The sequence below is a fragment of the Erythrolamprus reginae genome, chromosome 4, assembly GCF_031021105.1.
Source record: "Erythrolamprus reginae isolate rEryReg1 chromosome 4, rEryReg1.hap1, whole genome shotgun sequence".
Lineage (NCBI taxonomy): Eukaryota > Metazoa > Chordata > Lepidosauria > Squamata > Dipsadidae > Erythrolamprus > Erythrolamprus reginae.
This window is the reverse complement of record NC_091953.1, coordinates 67,923,691-67,945,181: the sequence shown is the minus strand read 5'-3', so window position 1 is coordinate 67,945,181 and position 21,491 is coordinate 67,923,691. Positions and strand designations below refer to the sequence as shown.

The 21,491-nt window shown below is 42.4% G+C and overlaps 2 protein-coding genes across 2 annotated transcripts in view; one reads left to right on the top strand and one right to left on the bottom strand.

The window, feature by feature from the left end:
- The window catches only part of RPL8 (ribosomal protein L8), a 149,819-nt gene that overhangs the window by 98,108 nt on the left and 30,220 nt on the right, over positions 1–21,491 (bottom strand). The gene's annotated exons all lie outside the window — the stretch shown is intronic.
- Positions 162–9,773, top strand: NYX (nyctalopin). Its single transcript, XM_070751797.1, has 3 exons — positions 162–216; positions 805–878; positions 8,320–9,773. The coding sequence occupies exons 2-3, from the start codon at positions 857–859 to the stop codon at positions 9,711–9,713; spliced, it is 1,416 nt and encodes a 471-aa protein (XP_070607898.1). The 5' UTR covers positions 162–216; positions 805–856; the 3' UTR covers positions 9,714–9,773.

The following is a 21,491-nucleotide window of genomic DNA, read 5'->3' as shown; positions in this document are numbered from 1 at the left end:
AGAAGGGGGAGGAATAAAAACAGATGGATTTATCAGCAATCCAGGAGATTTATGGAACAAATTCTTCCATCTCCAGTAATCCCCTCCTGATACAGAGGATTTCTCTACCATTAAATGATAGCTTTTGAGAATGAAGGTAGAATCCAGACAGTGGGAGAGAGAACATATCTGATAATAAAGGCTGGACAAAAGGTGGCACAGCTCTCATCTTGGCAGGTGAGCAAATTTTGTCTTTCTTGCATAAATTCTACAAAAAGATGTGGAGGAAAGATGTTAATTGTTGATTGAGATCAGAGATATTTATTTCCACACCATTTGTGTATTTATTTCAGTACTGCTATTTCCCCCCAAACAATGTTTTTCAGACTTTTTCCAGTTTTCATTTCTCAACAAGTATCATAGACATAGAGAAACTGAAGTTCAGAGGAAGATAGCAATAAGCGGCTACAGGATGTGTTACCATGCATGCCGCAGGCATTTTAATTGAATTGAAAAAAAGGAAAGATGTAGGGACTGTTGTTTGCTGAAAAAAACATTTTCGGGTAGTAATTCAGAGAGCAATCATTTGGGAGTAGCTCTATTAAAACCAGCCCTTAATTAACCTCCAAATAAGTGTGCAAAGTATCGAGATTTTAGAAGGCTTACAAGATCAGAAAATAAGCAAAACCTCTGAGAAAAAGATCTGTTGTTTAAACAGGAAATGGATAACATGCATTTTAAAGAATTCTTTTAAAATCCAGAAGCAAAAGCAATCATTACAAGCAAACATGAATGGAATATTTTTGTGCTTTTGTTTGTTTTCAGATTTCCAAGAACATTTGTCAGGTCTGAGATGTCATAGTGAAAAATCAGGGTAATGTTGGCCATCATTTTAAATGGTAAGTAACTTTTAATTCTAAGAGACTCCACAGATTTTTCTAAACACTAAGATTTGGTTCTTTTATTTTGAAAGCATTTATCATACATTTGTTTGCCTTTCATTTTTGTTTGTGCTGCTGCAACCAATAATATGTAACACCAGCAGCCTTTATCTAAAAAGAAAGAGCAAAAAAAATCTATTTTGATATTTGAACATTCCTGACAAGAATTTATATCCATTGTATTGCATTTTAGATTTTGGTCTGAAACATGTCCATTTCATCTTACATTATACAACTTTCAGGCAGTTCTGTCTCAAGGGATTTCACTTTTTCTAATTAGCAAAATGGATACTCATGAACTGATCAACAAACTGCAAATACTGCCAATTTCATGATAGATTGAAGGGGGGGGGAAGGGGTTTTCTTGTTTGTTTGCATTAGACATTCAATTCAGAATAACAGAATCTCAGTTGAAAGGATCTTGGAATCCATTCAAGAGAAAAAGATTGCTTGATAATTATTTCAGAATATAAAATATGCTATAAATGTTATCTTGTAAAATAGAGGAGTCGATCCATTTTGAATATTAATTACATAATTTGACTTGTTCAGACAATGAATCAAATGTATTCCTGTCCACTGGAATAAAAACCCTTGAAGATCAGAATCAGGGCTCTGCAAAACTCAAATGGAGGCATTCAGGAAGCTCAGAACAAGAATAGGAGGGTGATTAATTGACTTTTCCATCTAGAGCTTTCTAGAAGCAGGTATTTCATATATATTCCTTGTGATCAGAAGCGGAAGAAGCCATAACTAGTCAGTAGTAGCCCAGTCTCCATGAATTTATCTTTCAAAATAAAACTCTTTTTATCTTTATTTATTTATTAGATTTGTATGCCGCCCCTCTCTGCGGCTAACAACAATAAAAAGACAATGTAAACAAATCTAATATTAAAAATAATCTTAAAAACCTCAATTTAAATAACCAATCATACATACAAACATACCATGTATAAATTCTATAAGCCTAGAGGGAAGGGAAAATTTCAATTCCCCCATGCCTGACGACAGAGGTGGGTTTTGAGGAGCTTGCGAAAGGCAAGGAGGGTGGGGGCAACTCTGATATCTGGGGGGAGTTGGTTCCAGAGGGCCAGGGCCGCCACAGAGAAGGCTCTTCCCCTGGGTCCCGCCAAATGACATTTTTTAGTCTACGGGACCCGGAGAAGGCCAACTCTGTGGGACCTAACTGGTCACTGGGATTTGTGTGGCAGAAGGCGGTCCCGGAGATATTCTGGTCTGATGCCATGAAGGGCTTTATAGGTCATAATCATCACTTTGAATTGTGACCGGAAATCGATCGGCAACCAATGCAGACTGCGGAGTGTTGGAGTAACATGGGCAAATTTAGGAAAGCCCATGATAGCTCTCACAACTGCATTCTGCACGATCTGAAGTTTCCGAACACTTTTCAAAGGTAGCCCCATGTAGAGAGCGTTACAGTAGTCGAACATCGAGGTGATGAGGGCATGAGTGACTGTGAGCAGTGAGTCCCGATCCAGGTAGGGTCACAACTGATTCACCAGGCGAACCTGGGCAAATGTCCCCCTTGCCACAGCTGAAAGATGGTTCTCTAATGTGAGCTGTGGATCGAGGAGGACGCCCAAGTTGTGGACCCTCTCTGAGGGGGTAAATAGTTTTCCCCCCAGGGTTATGGACAGACAGATGGAATTGTCCTTGGGAGGCAGAATCCACAGCCACTCCGTCTTATCCTGGTTGAGTTTGAGTCTGTTGATACCCATCCAGACCCCAACAGCCTCCAGACACTGGCACATCACTTCCACTGCTTCACTGACTGGACAAGGGATGGAGATGTAAAGCTGGGTATCATCTGCATATTGATGATACCTCACCCCATGCCCTTGGATGATCTCACTCAGCAGTTTCATGTAGATATTAAATAGTAGGGGGGAGAGTACTGACCCCTGAGGTACCCCACAAGGGAGCGACCTAGAGGTTGACCTCTGACCCCCCACTAACACCGACTGCGACCGACCGGAGAGGTAGGAGGAGAACCACTGGAGAACAGTGCCTCCCACTCCCAACCCCTCCAGCCGGCACAGAAGGATACCATGGTCGATGGTATCGAAAGCCGCTGAGAGGTCAAGAAGCAGCAGGACAGAGGATAAACTCCTGTCCCGGGCCCGCCAGAGATCATCCATCAGAGCGACCAAAGCAGTTTCCATGCTGTAGCCGGGCCTGAATCCTGACTGTTGGCGGCCTAGATAATCGGCTTCTTCCAAGGACCACTGGAGCTGGAGCGCCACCACCTTCTCAACAACTTTCCCCATAAAGGGAAGGTTGGAGACTTGGCGATAGTTATTAAGAATGGCTGGGTCCAGGGAAGGCTTCTTGAGGAGGGGGCGCACATGTGCCTCCTTGTAGGGATCCAGGAAGGCCCCCCTCCCCAAAGAAGCATTGCCAATCTCCTGGACCCAGTTCCATGTCACCTCCTTGCTGGCCAAAACCAACCAGGAGGGATACAGATCCAGTAAACAGGTGGCGGAACTCACAGAATTTAAATCCCCCTTCCAATAAATTAGTTAAAATGTTAATAATTAATTAAAAACTCCATATAAATTCCTATTAATAATTAATATAAACATCAAATTATTCTAAACTAGAATTCCAAATTACATTAATTTACTCTTAAGATCTTAAAAGAATAACATATTAATTATTAAAAATTGGTAAAGTGCAAAATTATAAAGTGCTAAAAATATATAGGAAATAATTAACAAATCAATTGTCCATCAAGTCAGCAATACAACATCAGTTCTAAAAGGTGAGTTTTGGGGAAAAGATATTCAGGGGAAAAGATGTTCAGGGAGAAGTCCTAGCATATTGTTCTTCAGGGTTTTTGGTGCCAGCCACTGCCACTGGCTGGCACTCTCGGTCTTTCACTGGGTTCTCATTTTCATCTTCATTTTCCATATCTTGCACTATTTTCTATCATGTCGCTCATGATCTGCTTTCTCTCCTAACTAAAAATGGTATATAATCATTTCTGTTTTGACTGCTTAATTATGCTGGTTAGGATTGTGAGTGTGTATTTTTTCCAGCTTTCTTTTGAAGTGCAGGGATTGAACTGAACAGTGTGTTTCAAGAGCATTCTTATAGAAACCATTACCATATTGACTATTTTTAATTTGCTTCCTACTGATTCCAAACATAGAATATTGATCAGGATTATAGAAGCCATTTCCTTCTCAGTCACTGCAAAGTTTACACATATATGAACACAATTGGATTTGCTGAGTACTAGCGCACCTGCTTTGTATGCAAAGAATTTCAGTCCTAGCAACTCAGTTTCACACATTGCACCAAGTATTAAATTGAATTGCTTTTATTTGGCATAGGATATTACATGAGCCTACTCATTATCTTATTCCACCTAACTATGGCTTTCTGTGATGCATTGTCCCAGTCATTTTAACACAATTCCGTGTTTACTTTGCCAATGGTTTTTGTGTGTGTCATAGATAGAGAATCAAACCTTTAAATATACAGTAGCTTGATATTTCTAATCAGCTCCAGCCACATTATTAGTTGGAAGCTTAGAGAACGCCACATTCCTCATCTTTGGAATGTAATTAGACCAGTTCCAAAGCCATTGGTGAAAACTGTTTCTGCTCTAATGCAAAAAATATGCCTTGTATGAAAATAAATATTGTTTCCTTTTTGTTTAGTTCAACTGGAATCAGAGTTGTAATTTAAAGATCCTAGCCCGGCTTGCATTTAAATAGGCCTTCTATCTTGTAGGAGTTGATTACTGGATCATGGAAGGAGTATGTCATGCAAACATGAAAACCTTATTATATAAACTACACATCAGTGCAGTTAGTTTATGCCCAAACAGGCTCTTAATATATTACCTAAACTTTACTTTGGGGTTAACTATTCCTTCCAATAGTAAATATTCAACTGAAGCTCTAAGAAAGCAAGACATTCTGTTTACTACCTTGTTTTGATTAGAAGCGGTGATGGGATTCAAATAATTTAACAACCTGTTCTCTTCCCTAATGACTGGCTAGGTAGGCATGGCTGCGGGGTCATGTGACTGGGTGGGCATGGCCAATTCAACATCACTCACCATGCAAAGCCCATCCTCCCGACTCTTTGCCTCAAAGGCCTCAATAAGATATAATTTTCCTTTCTATTTATTTACTATTTCTGAACATCACTTAACAACGGTGGCAAGGAAAATCACAAAGGGAGCTAAACTCACTTAAATCATGCTTAGGAATGGAAATTTTGGCTCAGCTGTGGCCATAAGTCGAGGACTACTCCTAAGGAGAATGTAGGTTAAGAAGCCTACTTTGCTCACTTCTTTGGGCATGGCTTTCAAGACTTGAAAGATTTTGGCCACAGGTGATGGTGGAGTCACCGAAGCATGTCTGCTTCTCTCCACAGGTGGTGGAGCAGGTGTGGTCAGCCAAAGGCCGCCAAAGGAAGCTGGGGAATCTGAACGAGGGCAATGCTGCTAGTGAAAATATTATTTGATCACTTGTCAAGCAAGGAGACAGGATGCTATAAAGTCTCCCTGGCCTCGTGTGATGCTACCCAGCTGCTTCGGGAGCGAGGGGGGATAAAGAGGCCAGCTGTCAGGCTGAAGCATCACTTGCTTTGCTTTTCCACCTCCACTCTTGCACGTTTTGCTGCCTTTTCTCTTCCCGTGCAGCCCTCCTGCTCTTTGAGACTGTGGCTCCCTAAATGGGAAAGCTGGCTGGGAGAGGAAGAGAAGCAAGGTGAGCCAGGCCCAGATGTTTCTGGGTCCCTCATCCCAGAAGCACCAACATTGTACTCTCCCCTCTCTGCTAGTGGTTGCCCCTTCTCCCGCTTCCTTCCCGCTACCGGGCAATCCTGTTTGAAGATGAGGTGGCTGCTAGCAGAGAGGAGAGAGTGTGCTGTTAGTGCTTCTGGGACGAGGGAATCCAGGAAGCATCGGGGTCCAGCTCACCCTGTCAGATTATAGAAGATAAATCACAGCCTGCATGAGCTGCAATAAATCAAATCCGGAGGCCACGGATAAGGTTACAGAAACGGCTTCAAAACAAAGTTACTTTTATTAAAGAAAAACAATAAACAGCTTTGCCTGCTCCCAGGCTTTTGCTATACATCTACATTGCTAGAGAGTTAGAGGAAAGATGGAGATTCTTTTTCTTCTTCACCAAGAAGAGAAGAAGTGATGCTGGCTATCTAGACAGGATTTACATCATAATGGGTGGAGCTAAATTAACATACACAGAGTTAACTATTTAATTACTGAATGTCTCTGAATGTCTCTGGGGCTGGCAATACACAGCGTGACACACCCAGCTTCTTTTCCTCTTGTAGCCATCTTTCTCATTAGGGAGTTTCAGTCTCAAAGACTGGGAGGCTGTGCAGGAAGAGAAAAGGCAGCAAAACTTGCAAGAGTAGTGGCAGGAGAGCAAAGCAAGTGAGTGAACCTTCGACCTGCTGGCTGTGACAGGAAGAGAGGCCAGGTGACCTGGACCCAGATGCTTCCTGGGTCCTCTCATCCCAAAACCACTATCCTTGAACTCCCCTCTCTCTGCTAGAGGCTGCCTTCTTCTTCACATGGGATCACTTGTCAGCTGCGGAGAGGGAGAAGAAAATGGCCTCTAACAGCTCCAAACTTAAATGTGAATGCTGTCAGGGTTCCAGTACTGAAAATTAGATCAAAGTATTAGAGGAAAAGTATTCCTCAAAGTTCCAATTTGTTAGCAGAGCCAGGTTAACACATGGGGAGAAACTTGAAACTTGAAAACTAGGGTTTCTCTACCAAGTTTAAAGTTCACTCCCTTGTTCCCACATCCATAAGTTCATCACGATGACCAGTCTTCTTCTGCAAATGTGTCCGCTATCCCATCAACTTCTGGGCAGGCACTGAACAAAGGATGACCTTGAGAATCTAGAAGGAATTTGTTATGGCTACATAATAACAATATCATACAATCTCTCCTCCCATTTTCCCACAGTAGAAAATGCATAGTAGAATAGTATAAAGTGTGGCAGGCCAAAATCTTGGCTTCCTTAGGGCAGAGCCAGCTCTGGATGCTAGATTGCCCCCCTGTGAAGCCTGGTTGTTTGCCGAAGAGCCTGACTGAAGCCTCATTCACTGCTCACTGAGGCCCCTGGCGATTGATGGGCTCCTTCAGGCACTTAGCTTGGATGTCTGTTTAGTAGCTGGAGCCCCTCTCTCCAAGAGTCTTGTCAGAGCTGCCTTGGGATTTTGATGTCACTTGTTTGGAGGGGCCGGAGGGGCAGTTAGAGGAGCACTAAGATGCCAAAATGGCCTTAAGTGAGGCCAGGCGAGGTGAGTAATGGCTGGGAGGAGGAGGGGTAAGCCATGAGGCAGGCCCAGCATGGTGATTCAGCCAGTTTGCCAAACTGTACACAACCTTAACAACTAGTTTGGTTGAACCGGTGTGAATCGGCTGAATCCCACCACTGGTTAGAAGCAAAAAACCGAAGGGAAAGATTCCCAAAGTTGCTTTTTCAAAAGGTAACTGGGCTTTGTCTTTCCTTGAAGCAGTTTTGCTTCTCATCCAAGATGTTTCTTCAGTTCTTGATGTTTTGCTTCTCATTCAAGAAGAACTGAAGAAGCTTATTCAATGAGAACTGAAATGTCTTCAAGGAAAACAAAGTCCAGTTGCTTTTGAAAAATTACCTTTGGGAGAACCATATGCTGGATGACTGATTCTCTCCATAAATAGAAGGGAAGGATGTAACATGGAATATATGGGATTATCTATTTTTGTAAATTAGTTGTTTTTTTTTAAAGTCTCACTTAAGAGTTATCTCAACTTCTGCTATCAGCATTGACATGTCCATTCTTTTTGCAGTGACAATAAAACTGAAGTGGTTTGCCATTGCCTTTGTTTGATTTTCTCCCTTCCCTGTCCCAATCTTCCCAATTATAGCTTGGGATAGCCTTATGGTTTTTACATTGAACTAACCAAGTCTGAGATTATTTATGCTATTGAAGATCAAATAAATAAAAACAGAGAAAGAGAAAATTACAAGAGGAGGGAGAAAATGTTTACTTCTGTATATTAGTTCAAATTGCTCCACTGGAGATATATTAAAGAATTAAAAGACAATGATTGTTCTTGATAAAGAATTATTAGTTGGGTCTGGATTCTATCTTAAATTGGAGGTTAATTTTTTATTTAGTAATTTTTTTGAACCAATGTTGCAATTTGTAAACCATAGTTTATAATTCTATATTTTTTGTGAATCATAGAACCACATTGTTGTGGTTTTTCGAAATCATGGCTAGGCAGACTAGTCTGCATAAATCAAAATTGTTTGTGTTCATTGCACTATTATTAAAGTTTACTAATCACTCTTTTCTCTTTCTTTCCTTGGGCATAATGATGGGGCCTTTTCTTGCCAGTCTTGCTTTGCATCTGCCCTGTACATTCGGTGTGGGCTTGTGTCCGTTCCTGTCCTGCCAGTTGTATCTGCACTGAAGAGAAGAGTTGTGCCATTCTTTGTGACCGAGCTGGCCTTGCACAGATCCCTAATGAGTTTCCTTGTGAAGTATATTCTATTAACTTGGATAAAAATAACATCAAATTCCTTGCTGAGAGGGCATTTGGTACTCTCCCATCCCTAAAATCTCTCTCAATAAGCCATAACAACATATCTTTTATTACTCCTGGTGCTTTCAAAGGGCTTGCTAGCTTAACTGAGTTAAAAATGGCCCACAATGAATACATTCGTTATCTGCATACCAGGACTTTTATTTCTCTCCAGAGGCTAATCCGATTGGATTTGGCAGACTGCAATCTTTTCAACATTCCAGACAGGATTTTTATAGAGCTTCCAGCTCTTCAAGAACTCTTTTTCTTTCAGAATAACTTCCGAAGGATCCCAGGAGCTATAAGAGGGATGGAGAATTTGACCCATGTTTATTTGGAGAAAAACAAGATAGAAGCTGTAGCATATAATTCACTTCTGGGCCTGATCCGGTTGAAATATCTCAATCTGCAAGTCAACAGAATAAATGTTATTCATAATAGAGCTTTCCAGGAGTGCCAGAAATTGGAATATCTTTATTTAAATGATAACTTAATCAGTGACCTTCCTGAGAATTCCTTTGATGGTCTGCGGCACCTAAAAATGCTTAATCTTGGCAGCAACTTTCTCAAGTTTGTCTCTAATACTTGGTTCCAGGATCAATCTGAACTGGAAGTTTTGTATTTGGACAGAAACTGGATCAGTTATATTGAGGAAGGTGCTTTTGAAAACCTCACGAGCTTGGTATATTTGCACTTGAACAGTAACAATCTAACTACGTTGCCTTTTTTAGTCTTTCAACCAGTCTACCTCCTAGGAAGACTCTACCTTTTCCGGAACCCCTGGGAATGTGATTGTAAGATTGAGTGGCTAAAAGAGTGGATGGAGAATTATGGACTTGTGAGAGATATTCCTTGCACTTCCCCATCTTCAGTAGTTGGCCTTGATTTAATGGATGTTATTTTTGAGAAGACAGATGAAGGGTTATGTCTTGACCCAGAAGAATTAAACACTTCATCATCTACACCTCTTCCCATGCAAGAATTACAGTCAACTACAGAAAATAAATTCAACAGTCTTATCTCAAAATTTCTACTGCAGAAGGGACTTTCAGAGGAAGTAATAAACACTACAGAAGGTTTCAGTAACACTACTTTGTTAGATGACTTGATTAATGAAGCATCTTTAGGACTAAGAGAATGTCATATTAATCAAATACACTTTAATATTTTGGTGTTCTTTATATCTCAAGCATTATGGAACATATAACCCAAAATTATTTAAAATTAATTTGGTTGTTTTTCTACTCAAGCATGGATCAAAAGAAGAAGATTAATGCATGTTATTTTTGAAAAGACAGATGAAAGGTTATGTCTTGACCGTTAATATTAATACTTTAGAAGTAAATATAAAAATATCTTCAGGACCTATATTTTAAAATAGATTCATATTCATAGTCAATAAATTAAAATGAAAGAAAATTGAAAGATAATAAACCCAGTTGTCTTTATTTACTAAGGAAGATCTGCAAAAAAAACCACAACAGGTTTCATTACTTTTACTTAAATATAGAAACAGTATTATAGTATTCTGAATGGAATGGAATGGAAGCCAAAAAGAGGAGTAACTTTTTTTAAACTAAGGTTTCAGGGACATTTGGTACCTGTTGTGGAAAATGATATATTGGTTTAAATCAAACAATGTCAAATTCTCAGTTTCAGTTTAACATTTTAATTCTCCTTAAGAGGGTGGTTTGAAGCCCATGGATAGGACTGGAGAGCAATATACTTTCTAATAACAAAACTGATATTCATAGGGATTAAAACTAATAGAAGGGAATATTTGTAGTTCAGGGTTGAATTGTAGAGTCTTTGATACTCTGAAGCACGGAAGATTTTATCTAGTTGGATAATGAATCATCTGTAAGAAATCAGTGCGACCAAAGTAGTATTGGTGCTGTAGCCAGCCCTGAAACCAGACTGCTGAGGGCCTAGATAATCAACTTCCTCCAAGGACTGTTGGAGCTGGAGCGCTACCACCTTCTCAACAGATGATAGTTGTTTAAATTCAGATCCAGGAAAGGCTTCTTGAGGAGGGAATGCACCACCTCTTTTAACGGAGATGGGACGTATCCCTCCACCAACAAAGCATTGATAACTGACTGGATCCAGCCTCATGTCACCTCCCTACTGGAGTAGACCAACCAGGAGGGACATAGGTCTAATAAATAGGTGGAGGAGCTCACAGCTCCAATGGCTTTGTCCACTTCATCAGGCGTCACCAGGTCAAACTCTTCCCATTTAATCGGACTAAGACGGGTTCCTGTCACCTCGACTGACTCATTGTCAGTCAAAACTGCATTCCAATCAGAGTCCAGGTTTGTCCAGATCTGAGCTACTCTATCAGTGAAAAAGTCCTCAGCACTACCCTGTAAGGGATCGTCCATCCCTCCCCCCCATTGAGAAGGTCAGCATCATAGTTCCCTCTAAGCTGAGCAGTGAGCAATCGCTCACCTAAAAATCATCATCAACTCAGAGTTTTCCAAACCTGCCCAGAAGCCGAGAGGGAAAGAGTGAGAGGGAAGGAGAGAGAGAGGAAGAGAGGAAGAGAGAGAAACAGATAGAAAAAAGAGAGGAAGGAAAAGAGAAAAGAAAAAGAATGGGAGTAAGGAAGAAAGAAAATCAAAATCTAGTTTGAAACTAGCTCAACTATTTAAGTGGCATTTTGATATTGATAGAGTTGCCCTATTATGAGCGCACTGTTATAGACACACAGTATTTATTTATTTATTTATTTATTTATTATTTTTGTGCCGCCCAGTCCCAAAGGGACTGCCGCTCAGACACTATACTTTTCCGCCCACCCCCCAAAAAAATTAGAGGGAACACTGGTCAGCATGTGTGACTGATTAGATGGAATGACCCTGATCTAATGGAAATGCATAGTTCAAACAGAGATACCCAAGATTTTTACTTAGTTTTTCTGACCACCAATTGTTGTGAAAAATAATGGTTAATCTGGAGATTGGTGCAAATAGATTCAACTTCTATTTCTTTTTTGCAAGATGGTGCTTGTACCTGGAGCATTCCTTGTTACTTTGCATCTCTGTTTCCTTTCTAAGCCCTAATCTTTTTGATTGCATAAAGTCATTGGAGAAAGGCGGCATATAAATATAAATATAAATATAAATATAAATATAAATATAAATATAAATATAAATATAAATATAAATATAAATATAAATATAAATATAAATATAAATATAAATATAAATATAAATATAAATATAAATATAAATATAAATATAAATATAAATATAAATATAAATATAAATATAAATATAAATATTAATATTAATATTAATATTAATATTAATATTAATATTAATATAAATAATATAAATAATATAAATAATATAAATAATATAAATAATATAAATATAAGTAATATCAATAATTATCTACTGTATCTTTTATATCCAAAATTGGCTAAATTGGGATGGCAGCCCGGTGCTATTCAAAGAGAAGAAAGACGGGTCTTTGAGATTATGCATGAATTTTGGGGGGATCAATGGTGGCTGTGTGAAAAACATGTACATCCTCCCCATGAAGGCATTGCTGGGATATGTAGCCAAGGGAAGGGGGTTCACCAAGCTGGACCTGAGAGAGGTTTATTACTGAGTAAGAATAAAATAAAGTGATGAGTATAAAGCCAGTTTCAGTTGTTCCTTAGGGTGTTTTCAATTCCGGGTAATGCCTTTCAGGCTGCAGGGGGTACCTGTGGTGTGCATGTAACTAATCAACAAAGTACTGTATGAGTGCCTGTGTAAGGAAGTGTTAGTGTACCTGGGTCAGGGATGGATTCCAAAAATGTTTACTAGCACTCTGTGGACATGGCTTAATTTTGTGGGCATGGCATAATTTTGTGGTTTGGCAGTCATGTGACTAGGTGGAAGTGGCTTGAGTGGGTGGGAGTGACTTGATGATCATGTGTCTGGGTGGGTGTTGCTTCATGGTCATGTGACGGGTGGGCATGACCAACTCAATGTCACTCACGTTAAGGGGTGCCTAGCCTGGCCTTCCCCTCCCAGCCATTCCTCCTCACACCCAGACTCAATATACTGTATCTATAGTTGTATAAAAATGTTGTTTAACCTCTTTCAACTTTATTATCTACATACTATAAATGTACTTTAATTGACCACATACTTTGCCCAAGAATATGATAGACAACAGATGTTTAAGGTGCTGATACAAAGAAGGGGAGGGCAATGTATTTTCCAAAGAAGCAGAAGGCAAAACAAGAAGCAATTGTTGGAAACTGAACAAAGAGAAAAGCAACCTAAAACTAAAGGGAAACTTCCTGACAGAACAGTTAACCAGTGGAACTGCTTGTCTCCAGAAGTTCTAGGTCAGTGATGGCAAACCTTTTTTTCCTCGGGTGCCAAAATAGTGTGGGTGTGCACTATCATGCATGCCTGAGTGCCCACACACAGAATTCAATGCCTGGAGAGGGTGTAAACAGCTTCCCCCACACCTCGGAGGCCCTCTGGAGGCCGGAAATGGCCTGTTTCTGGTGGGCCCAGTAGGTTCATGTTTTGCCTTCCCCAGGCTCCAAAGAATTTTCTGGAGTCAGGGGAGGAAAAAACACCTCCTCCATTCCTCTGGAGGCTCTTTGGAAGCCAAAAATGCCCTCCCAGAGCCTCTGTGCAAACCAAAAATCAGCTGGCTGGCACGCAGATGCATGTTGGAGCTGAGCTAGGGCAATGGCTCGTGTGCCAGCAGATATGGCTCCACGTGCCACCTGTGACACCCATGCCATAGGTTCACCATCCCTGTTCTAGATTCAGGATAGCCATTTCTCTGAAGTGGTATAGTGTTTCCCTACCCCTCTATATCCCTTCTAAGTTTTATTATGATATTTTGAGACCTTTTCCAGGCTCTCTGCTCAGATTTTGGCATCCTCAGTTTTCCTGCCTGACCAGGAGCTTGGACTAGAAGACTTACAAAGTCTTTTATTCTGTTATTCCTGAGCTAAAGGTCCCAATGGACCTTATCTCTTTTGCTCCCTCTGGAGCTAAGCAGCCTCCAGACATTCATTTAAATAAGATTTTTAGAAAAAAAACAAACCCAAAATTGTGCAAAGGCTCTTCCAGCCACAAATGTCACCTGCTCATTGAGCAGGAGTCATGAGTCCAGAAGGACCCACACTGGGTCTATCTGTGGTAATATAACGACATGCAGAATTAAAGATGTTAAAGTCTTCAAGCCAGAAGCTCCACACACCCAAGGCCCCTTTGTTCAAAGTTTCTTGTCCCCTATCCAGGCCTCCGCAGTCTTCAGGCACCATGAGAGGGCAGCCGCAGCATAATTTTGGTGACCTGGATGAAGGATCATCAGTGTACTGATGGTACCTCATCCGAAACAGAAACTTGGCCTGCAGCAAAACAAGAGCTTTGTTCTTTTTATTTATTTTTAAAAGGTTTTTGTATAAATTTTAAATATTAGTGTTTTGTCCGGCCTGGTTAATTTGCAGTAATTAAGCCCCAATGAAGACTCGGAAGCCAAATCATTATGTATAGTTGTCTATTTACAAAGAAACATGCTGGAGACAGCAATGAAATCAGAGGAATGTCAGTTGACTGCCAAAAGTCCAGCATTAGTGGCACAGCTGATAACAAGTGTCCAAAAGAAAGTCATAAATTCAAATCATTCATTCTTGGCATGTACAGGTACTCACAAATGCCTTCCAAAGCTAGGTTTGCAGGGTTGCAGAAAGATTTAAGGGAGAAAATGCTTTGGCTGCTAGTTCTTTCTATCTCCATAGCTGCCCCGAGTCTGTGGAGAAGGGCGGCATACAAATCTAATAAATAATAATAATAAAGAAATGTTGAACTTCTGCCATGGAACTTACCACCCTCCTCCCCTTTTATATTATATGTGATGACAAGCTATGCGAAGATCTACATTGTCAGAAATATTATTGTCTCCCTCGCATTCTTCTGACTTTAGCATCTAATATGGGATCCACAATATCGCCCTCCTCATCTGACTCCAACATTACCACAGCTGGGGGGGTCTGCAGCCTCTGTAGGGTCCCCAGGCCCTTACTCTCCCTCACTCTCACTTTCCAATTCCTCTGATAAACACATTGGCCTATGATACCAAGATGGACCCAGTTCATTCTCCTCAAAGTTTGTGACCAAAGGAGCTGGATATAAGCCAACTACAATAATTAGAAATCTTTTAAAAATAATTATAATGATTCCTTTTTTTGAAGATCAGTTGTCAAGCAGAGGTGTTTTACCAAATTCTGTTTGAAATGGTAGACAGAAGACAATAAGCTAAATTTGTGAAATGAAACATGGCTTTGAGTCCAGGTAAGGGCGCATTCAGGTCATATTTTGTTTTTCGGTAGGACATGAAGATATCTATAAAAGTGTTGTGAGTGATCCACGTCCAGCCCAGCTGGTCATGGATTTTGAGGAGGATGAACTGGAGCCATCTTGGTATCATAGGCCAGTGTTCTTGCCAGCTGAGTCTGAGAGTGAGAATGGAGTTGGAACCTGTGGAACCAGCAGTGTTTGTGGAACCCCCAACTATGGTAGGGTCTGAGTCAGAGGAAAATGGGGATGTTGGGGATCAGGAGCCACTGTTAGACACAAGGGTGAAGAGGTTAAAATCCAGACATGAATATCTCTATAGAAAAAGATATGGGAGGTGAATATCTCTATGGGACATTTGGGCACCTGGCAGTATATAAGAAAGACTGATGGGAAAAATGGTTGTGGACAGACAACGTTCGGCATGGATGCCATATCATGAGAACTGAGAACCTTGGCGTTTTCCAGTGGATTCCCTTGCCTGCGTTTTGCTAAAGCCTTGAAATTTCTCTGAGATATGTGTGAGTACCCTGTCAAAGTAAAAAAAAAAGACAATTAAAGGAAGTTTTACTATCCCTTTGCCGGCGAGCATCCTGGATGAGGCCAGCGTAATCCCTGGCTAATGAGGGAGATGCAGCCAAGATCAAATTCCAGTGCTTAACTTTTATATTTCTGAACTTTGTTTGCTAAAATAAGAGATTTGCTTTGCTTTTGAATCACAGTATGAATGAGTCATTATTTCTAGTAATTAATGAATCCTGACAGAACAGAAAACAAGGTTGTTATTGTTCTGTCTGGACAGGTCAATGATCAGAATAAAAAATCACACATGTTCAAAAGATGATTATATCAAAAGTACATTGATTAAAACACGTTCAGGCAAAAAATGGTTAACTCATTAACTAAATTAGTTCATTCTGGCAGCATTCCTGGCTGAATGACTTGTAGATAAGAACAGTCCAGGCTGGGAGCCAAAGAGTCATTAAGATTTGTCTTTGAAATAATTCTGGCAGTTTAACCGAACTCACTGAAGTTTGCAGACCATAAGTGCTCTGAAATCAGCAAAGGCTCTCTCTGCTCACATTCACACATGGCCATGATTTTTTACAAATGTTGTTCGCCACACTCACTTATCCCCAAACTGTCCCAAGTAACAAGGCATGGACTAGTGTTCCTTAGAACTACTAATGCCAAGACCCCCTTCTTTTCAGATACACTTGTCTGGACATCATACTCCTCACTCTGGCTTCTAACATGGGTTTGTCCTCTAATTCATCTTCCTCCTTTGACTCATTCCATACCCTAACTGGGGGTGCTACAGTCTCTACTTGATCCTCAGTCTCTGACTCCGCATCACTCTCACTCTCAGACTCAGGTGACAAGAACACTGACCTAGCATACCAATTTGCACCCATCTCCTGGTCCTCGAAATCTGTGACCAGCTGAGCCAGACATGGACCAGTCACAACACTATCCCCCACTGCAAGACCCTTCCCCCCAGATCTGTCGGAGGGGAGGCAGTCCCCTGCAAATGAAAAGCATGAACCAAATCAGGAGTTTACACATAAAGTGGATCCACCCAGGTGCAATTGTCAGGCCCATTCTCCTTCCACTTGACAAAGTACTGGAACCAATCCACCAGCAATCTCAAATGCTGGTGGTCTCCAACTCAGGCAGATCATCTTAAACACTAGACACTGGCGGGGCTGGCACAAAAGCCGAAGCAGACAGGCAGGACTTTTGGGAACAAGAAAGGACCAATGAAACACTGGATGAACACAGAGAGAGCTAGGCAAAGTCAGATGATAAGTCACCAGATTGATGACCTTTCCCACTAGGAATGGACCCATACATCATCAATCGAGCTTGTGGTGTGGTTTCTCTGAAGACAAATACCTGGTGGATAGCCAAACTCGGTCTCCAACAGCCAAAAGTAGGATGTCTCAATGAGAGCAGTCTGCAAATCTCTTATAATCTTCTTTAGCCTTATTCAAGTATTACTTCACCATCTCGTGAATGGCCTGGAGCTTGGACAAGAAGTCTTCTGCAACTGGAACTGGACAATCAAGGAGTGTGAATGGGAAGAATCTGGGATGGTAGGTGTAGTTGGCAAAGAACGGAGTGCTCTGAGTAGAAGTGTGTTGGGAATTGTTAAAAGTGAATTCGATCATGGCAAAACAATGCAGGTACTGCTCCAGGATGCTGATCACTTTCTCTGTACTTCCATCAGTCTCGTGGATGCATGGATGCTAGACAGACTTGGACCTCGAGAGCTGACATGAGTTCTTCCCAAAACTTAGCAGTAAGCTGAGCTTCTCTACATAATTCCCTGTAAGCTGAATTATGCGCCATAGCGCGCTTAGCTGCAGCTGTCAGCGCACGTTTTTTGAACCCTGCCCAGGAGCCAATTGCCTACCTTTTGCAAAAGCCTACCATTGGCGATTAGCTCCTGGGCAGGGTTTAAAAACTGAAAGCCACAGCTAAGTGCGCCATGGCTAAGTGCGCGTGGGGGGGAGGCTCGAGCCATCCCCTTAACGCTGCTTCGCCTTGCCGCGCCGAGTGTCCTGGGGGGGAGGATCGAGCGGTCCCCTTAACGCCGCTTCGCCTTATTCGCTGAGTATCCTTATTTTTTTAACCTTTAAGGGGTTAAAACCATCGAGTACTGCATTCCTAGAAAGGGGAGATAATGGGAGGATCGCCGAGTATCTTCTGGGCTCTTCCGAGAGTTGCAGCAGCAGCTGGTGGGTGAGTTGAGGACGGGTCGGAGGAGAGGCTGGGAGCAAGAAAGGCTGCTTGATTTCCTCCACAGAGAGGAAGCAGAGAAGCAACCAGAATATAGAAAAATACATTGGCGGTCCTGTAGTCCAACCCCCTCCTTGAGCATGAGAACTTAGAGCCGGCGAAGGTTTTTCTTATTTTAAATGTTCTGGGCTGGCTGGCAGGGGGATGGGGAGCGTGCGCGCCCGACATTGAAAATCACCTTACCCGGCCTCCGCTGTGAGAAGAACGGAGAGAGAACAAGAGACAGTGAGAGCAACAGACAGAGCAAGATAGAGAGAAAGTAACAATAAGAGAGAGAGAAAGAGGGGGAGAGAAAGAGATAGCAAGAGAGAGAGAACAAGAGAGGGAAAGAGTGAGAGAGTGAGAGAGCAAGAAAGAGAGAGAGAGATGAGAGAGGAAGAAAGCAAGAGAGAGAGAGAGATGAGAGAGGAAGGAAGAGGGTGAGAGAGAGTGAGAGAGAGGAAGAAAGAAAGAGCGAGAGGAAGAAAGAAAGAGAGAGATGAGAGAGGAAGAGAGTGAGAGAGAGGAAGAAAGAAAGAGAAAGAGAGATGAGAGAGGAAGGAAGAGTGAGAGAGGAAGAAAGAGAGAGAGAGAGCAAGAAAGAGAGAGAGATGAAAGAGCAAGAAAGAAAGAGAGAGAGCAAGAAAGAGAGAGCAAGAAAGAAAGAGAGAGAGAGAGATGAGAGAGGAAGGAAGAGAGTGAGAGAGAGGAAGAAAGAAAGAGAGAGAGAGATGAGAGAGGAAGGAAGAGAGAGTGAGAGAGAAGAAGAAAGAAAGAGAGAGAGATGAGAGAGGAAGGAAGAGAGTGAGAAAGAGGAAGAGAGAGAGAGCAGGAAAGAAAGAGAGAGAGAGAGATGAGAGAGGAAGGAAGAGAGTGAGAGAGAGTGAGAGAGGGAAGGAAAGCAAGAGAGAGAGAGAGAGAGAGCGAAATGATGGAAAAAAGGGGAGAAAAAAAGAGAAATGAGAAAATGATTGAGGCAGAGAATGACAGGAAAGAGAGAGAAACAGAGAGAAGTGACTTTTGATTTAAAGCTTATGGTAAAAGCACTTAAATAATAACAGGAAAAAACCCCCCAGCCCTCACCTGTTTTTATTAATAGTTATGTTTTTGGTTTTGCTGATTGTTTACATTTTAATAATAATGGATTTTGTTTTTTTAATTATTAATTTCTTTTAATAAAAAAGGGATTTTTTTCTTTCTTATTTATTTATTTATTTATTTATTTATTTATTTATTTATTTTTACTCCTATGCTGCCCAGTCCCAAAGGGACTGCCGCTCAGACACTATACTTTTCCGCTCACACCGAAAAAAAATTAGAGGGAACACTGCTCCTCTATCCGACACCACTCTATCAGGCAGACCATGTAGCCAAAAGAAGGAACAGATGAGTAGTGACGTGAGCAGTCATCACCCCATGACAGAGAATGAAATGTGTCATATTCATCAGCATGTCCACCACCATGAGCATGGTAAAGTTCATCAGGAAATCCATTTGAAATGGCTCTCCAATGTTCTGTCTGGGTCCCCCCAGACGCCAACACCAACCAAAAAGAGTATCCAGACATACTGGTAAAAAGCAAAGGCAGTTTATATACTGGAAAGCAAACACAGGTAACAAAAACTGTTCTTACAGACAGGAACACGATGCAGTTTCACAGGTTTCACAAAGGCCAGGCAATAAAACAGGATTCATGCTGGCAAAAACAACTCTGGAGATAATAAAACCCACACCTCCCCCAAGTCTTCCAGGCTTCTAGGCCACAAGCCAAGATCAGAGACGCCAAGAATCGAAGCAAGGTCACAGGACTCCCAGTTGATAACTCTCCACAAGACTGTAAGGGCGGGCCTGCCTTTTCAACCCTGCTGAGGAGAACCACACCCAAACCCAACTGTTGCCAATTCAGGGATGGAAATACCTTTCTAATTGGCCCCTTCTTTGCGCTGCACGTCTCTGGATCATGTCTATTATAGCTTGTGCATCTTCATCCAATGAATCCAGGCTACTAGCTGGGGAGAGGCCCCCCCCGGGGGTCTCAGGCTGCTCTCCCTCCTCCTCTTCCTGACGTTCCTCTCCCCCGTCTGCCTGGTCCTCCCCCTCCTGGTCACTGTCCTCCTCCTCTGGGCATGGATCCGGCAGAGCTCCAGACGGTCCCTGAGGAGCCTCAGGCTGAATCACAACATCCAAGGTCCGGTGTTGGCAAAGGCTATAACAATCCAGGACATGCTCCCAAGGATGTCTTGGCTTGATGGTAATGAACACAAGAGTTCACATAGGAATGGACATTTATTTATTTATTTATTAGATTTGTATGCCGCCCCTCTCCGTAGACTCAGGGCGGCTCACAACACAATAAAACAGTTCATGACAAATCTAATAATTTACAATTTAAAATATTTTTAAAAACCCCACTATTAAGCAGACATACATACAAACATACCATACATAAATTGTATAGGCCCGGGGGAGATATCTCAGTTCCCCCATGCCTGACAACAAAGGTGGGTTTTAAGAAGTTTACGAAAGGCAAGGAGGGTAGGGACAGTTCTAATCTCTGGGGGGAGCTGGTTCCAGAGAGTCGGGGCCGCCACAGAGAAGGCTCTTCCCCTGGGGCCCGCCAACCAACATTGTTTAGTTGACGGGACCCGGAGAAGGCCCACTCTGTAGAGACCGTTACAGTAGTCGAACCTTGAGGTGATGAGGTCACTTCCACTGCTTTGTTGATTGGACATGGGGTGGAGATGTAAAGCTGGGTATCATCAGCGTACTGATGATACCTCATCCCATGCCCTTGGATGATCTCACCCAGTGGTTTCATGTAGATATTAAATAGCAGGGGGGAGAGTACCGACCCCTGAGGCACCCCACAAGTGAGAGACCTCGGGGTCGACCTCTGGCCCCCCACTAACACCGACTGCGACCGACCGGAGAGGTAGGAGGAGAACCACTGAAGAACAGTGCCTCCCACTCCCAACCCCTCCAGCCGGTGCAGAAGGATACCATGGTCGATGGTATCAAAAGCCGCTGAGAGGTCAAGAAGCACCAGGACAGAGGATAAACCCCTGTCCCGGGCCCGCCAGAGATCATCCATCAACGCGACCAAAGTTTCCGTGCTGCAACCGGGCCTGAAACCCGACTGCCGGTGACCTAGATAATCGGCTTCTTCCAAGGACCGCTGGAACTGGAGCGTCACCACCTTCTCAACAACCTTTCCCATAAAGGGAAGGTTGGAGACTGGACGATAGTTATTAAGTACAGCTGGGTCCAGGGAAGGCTTCTTGAGGAGGGGGCGCACAAGCGCCTCTTTATAGGGTGTTGGAAAGTACCCCCTCCCCAAGGAAGCATTGACAATCTCCTGGACCCAGCTCTGTGTCACCTCCCTGCTGGCCGAAACCAGCCAGGAGGGACACGGATCCAGTAAGCAGGTGGCGAAACTCACAGCTCCAATGGCCTTATCCACTTCATCAGATGTCACCAGATCAGGGCCGCCGATAGACCGGTACTACTGGGAGTGGTGTCACGGGCCCGGCGAAATTGAATAATGGGGGGGGCCCGGCGCCCGCCAAAAACTCTCCAACCCCGATTGTGACGAACTCTGCCTCTACGGAGCTTCTCCGACCGAGGCCCCCACCTTCTTCCCACCCCCGCGAGGAAAGAAGGCAGGGAGGCCGGCAGATAGGCAGGGAGCCCCGATGGCAGCCACGGAAGGAGCTCGGCCCTCGGGAAGCCAAGCTCCCCATCACTATTTAAAACGATAATCCGGATTTTGCAGCCTCGATCAGTCTATCAATTATAGACTCTATCAATTATAAAGCTCTTTTTTAAAATTCCTTTAGACCAGGGTGAGATGACAGTCAGGTGGGCAAAGCTAAGTGAAATTATAT

Bases quoted from the DNA above. Each gene is read 5' to 3' on its own strand.
- NYX (XM_070751797.1), top strand. From the start codon at position 857: ATGTTGGCCATCATTTTAAATG. The intron at 879-8,319 runs GTAAGTAACTTT...TTTTCTTGCCAG, and splicing joins GTTGGCCATCATTTTAAATG to TCTTGCTTTGCATCTGCCCT.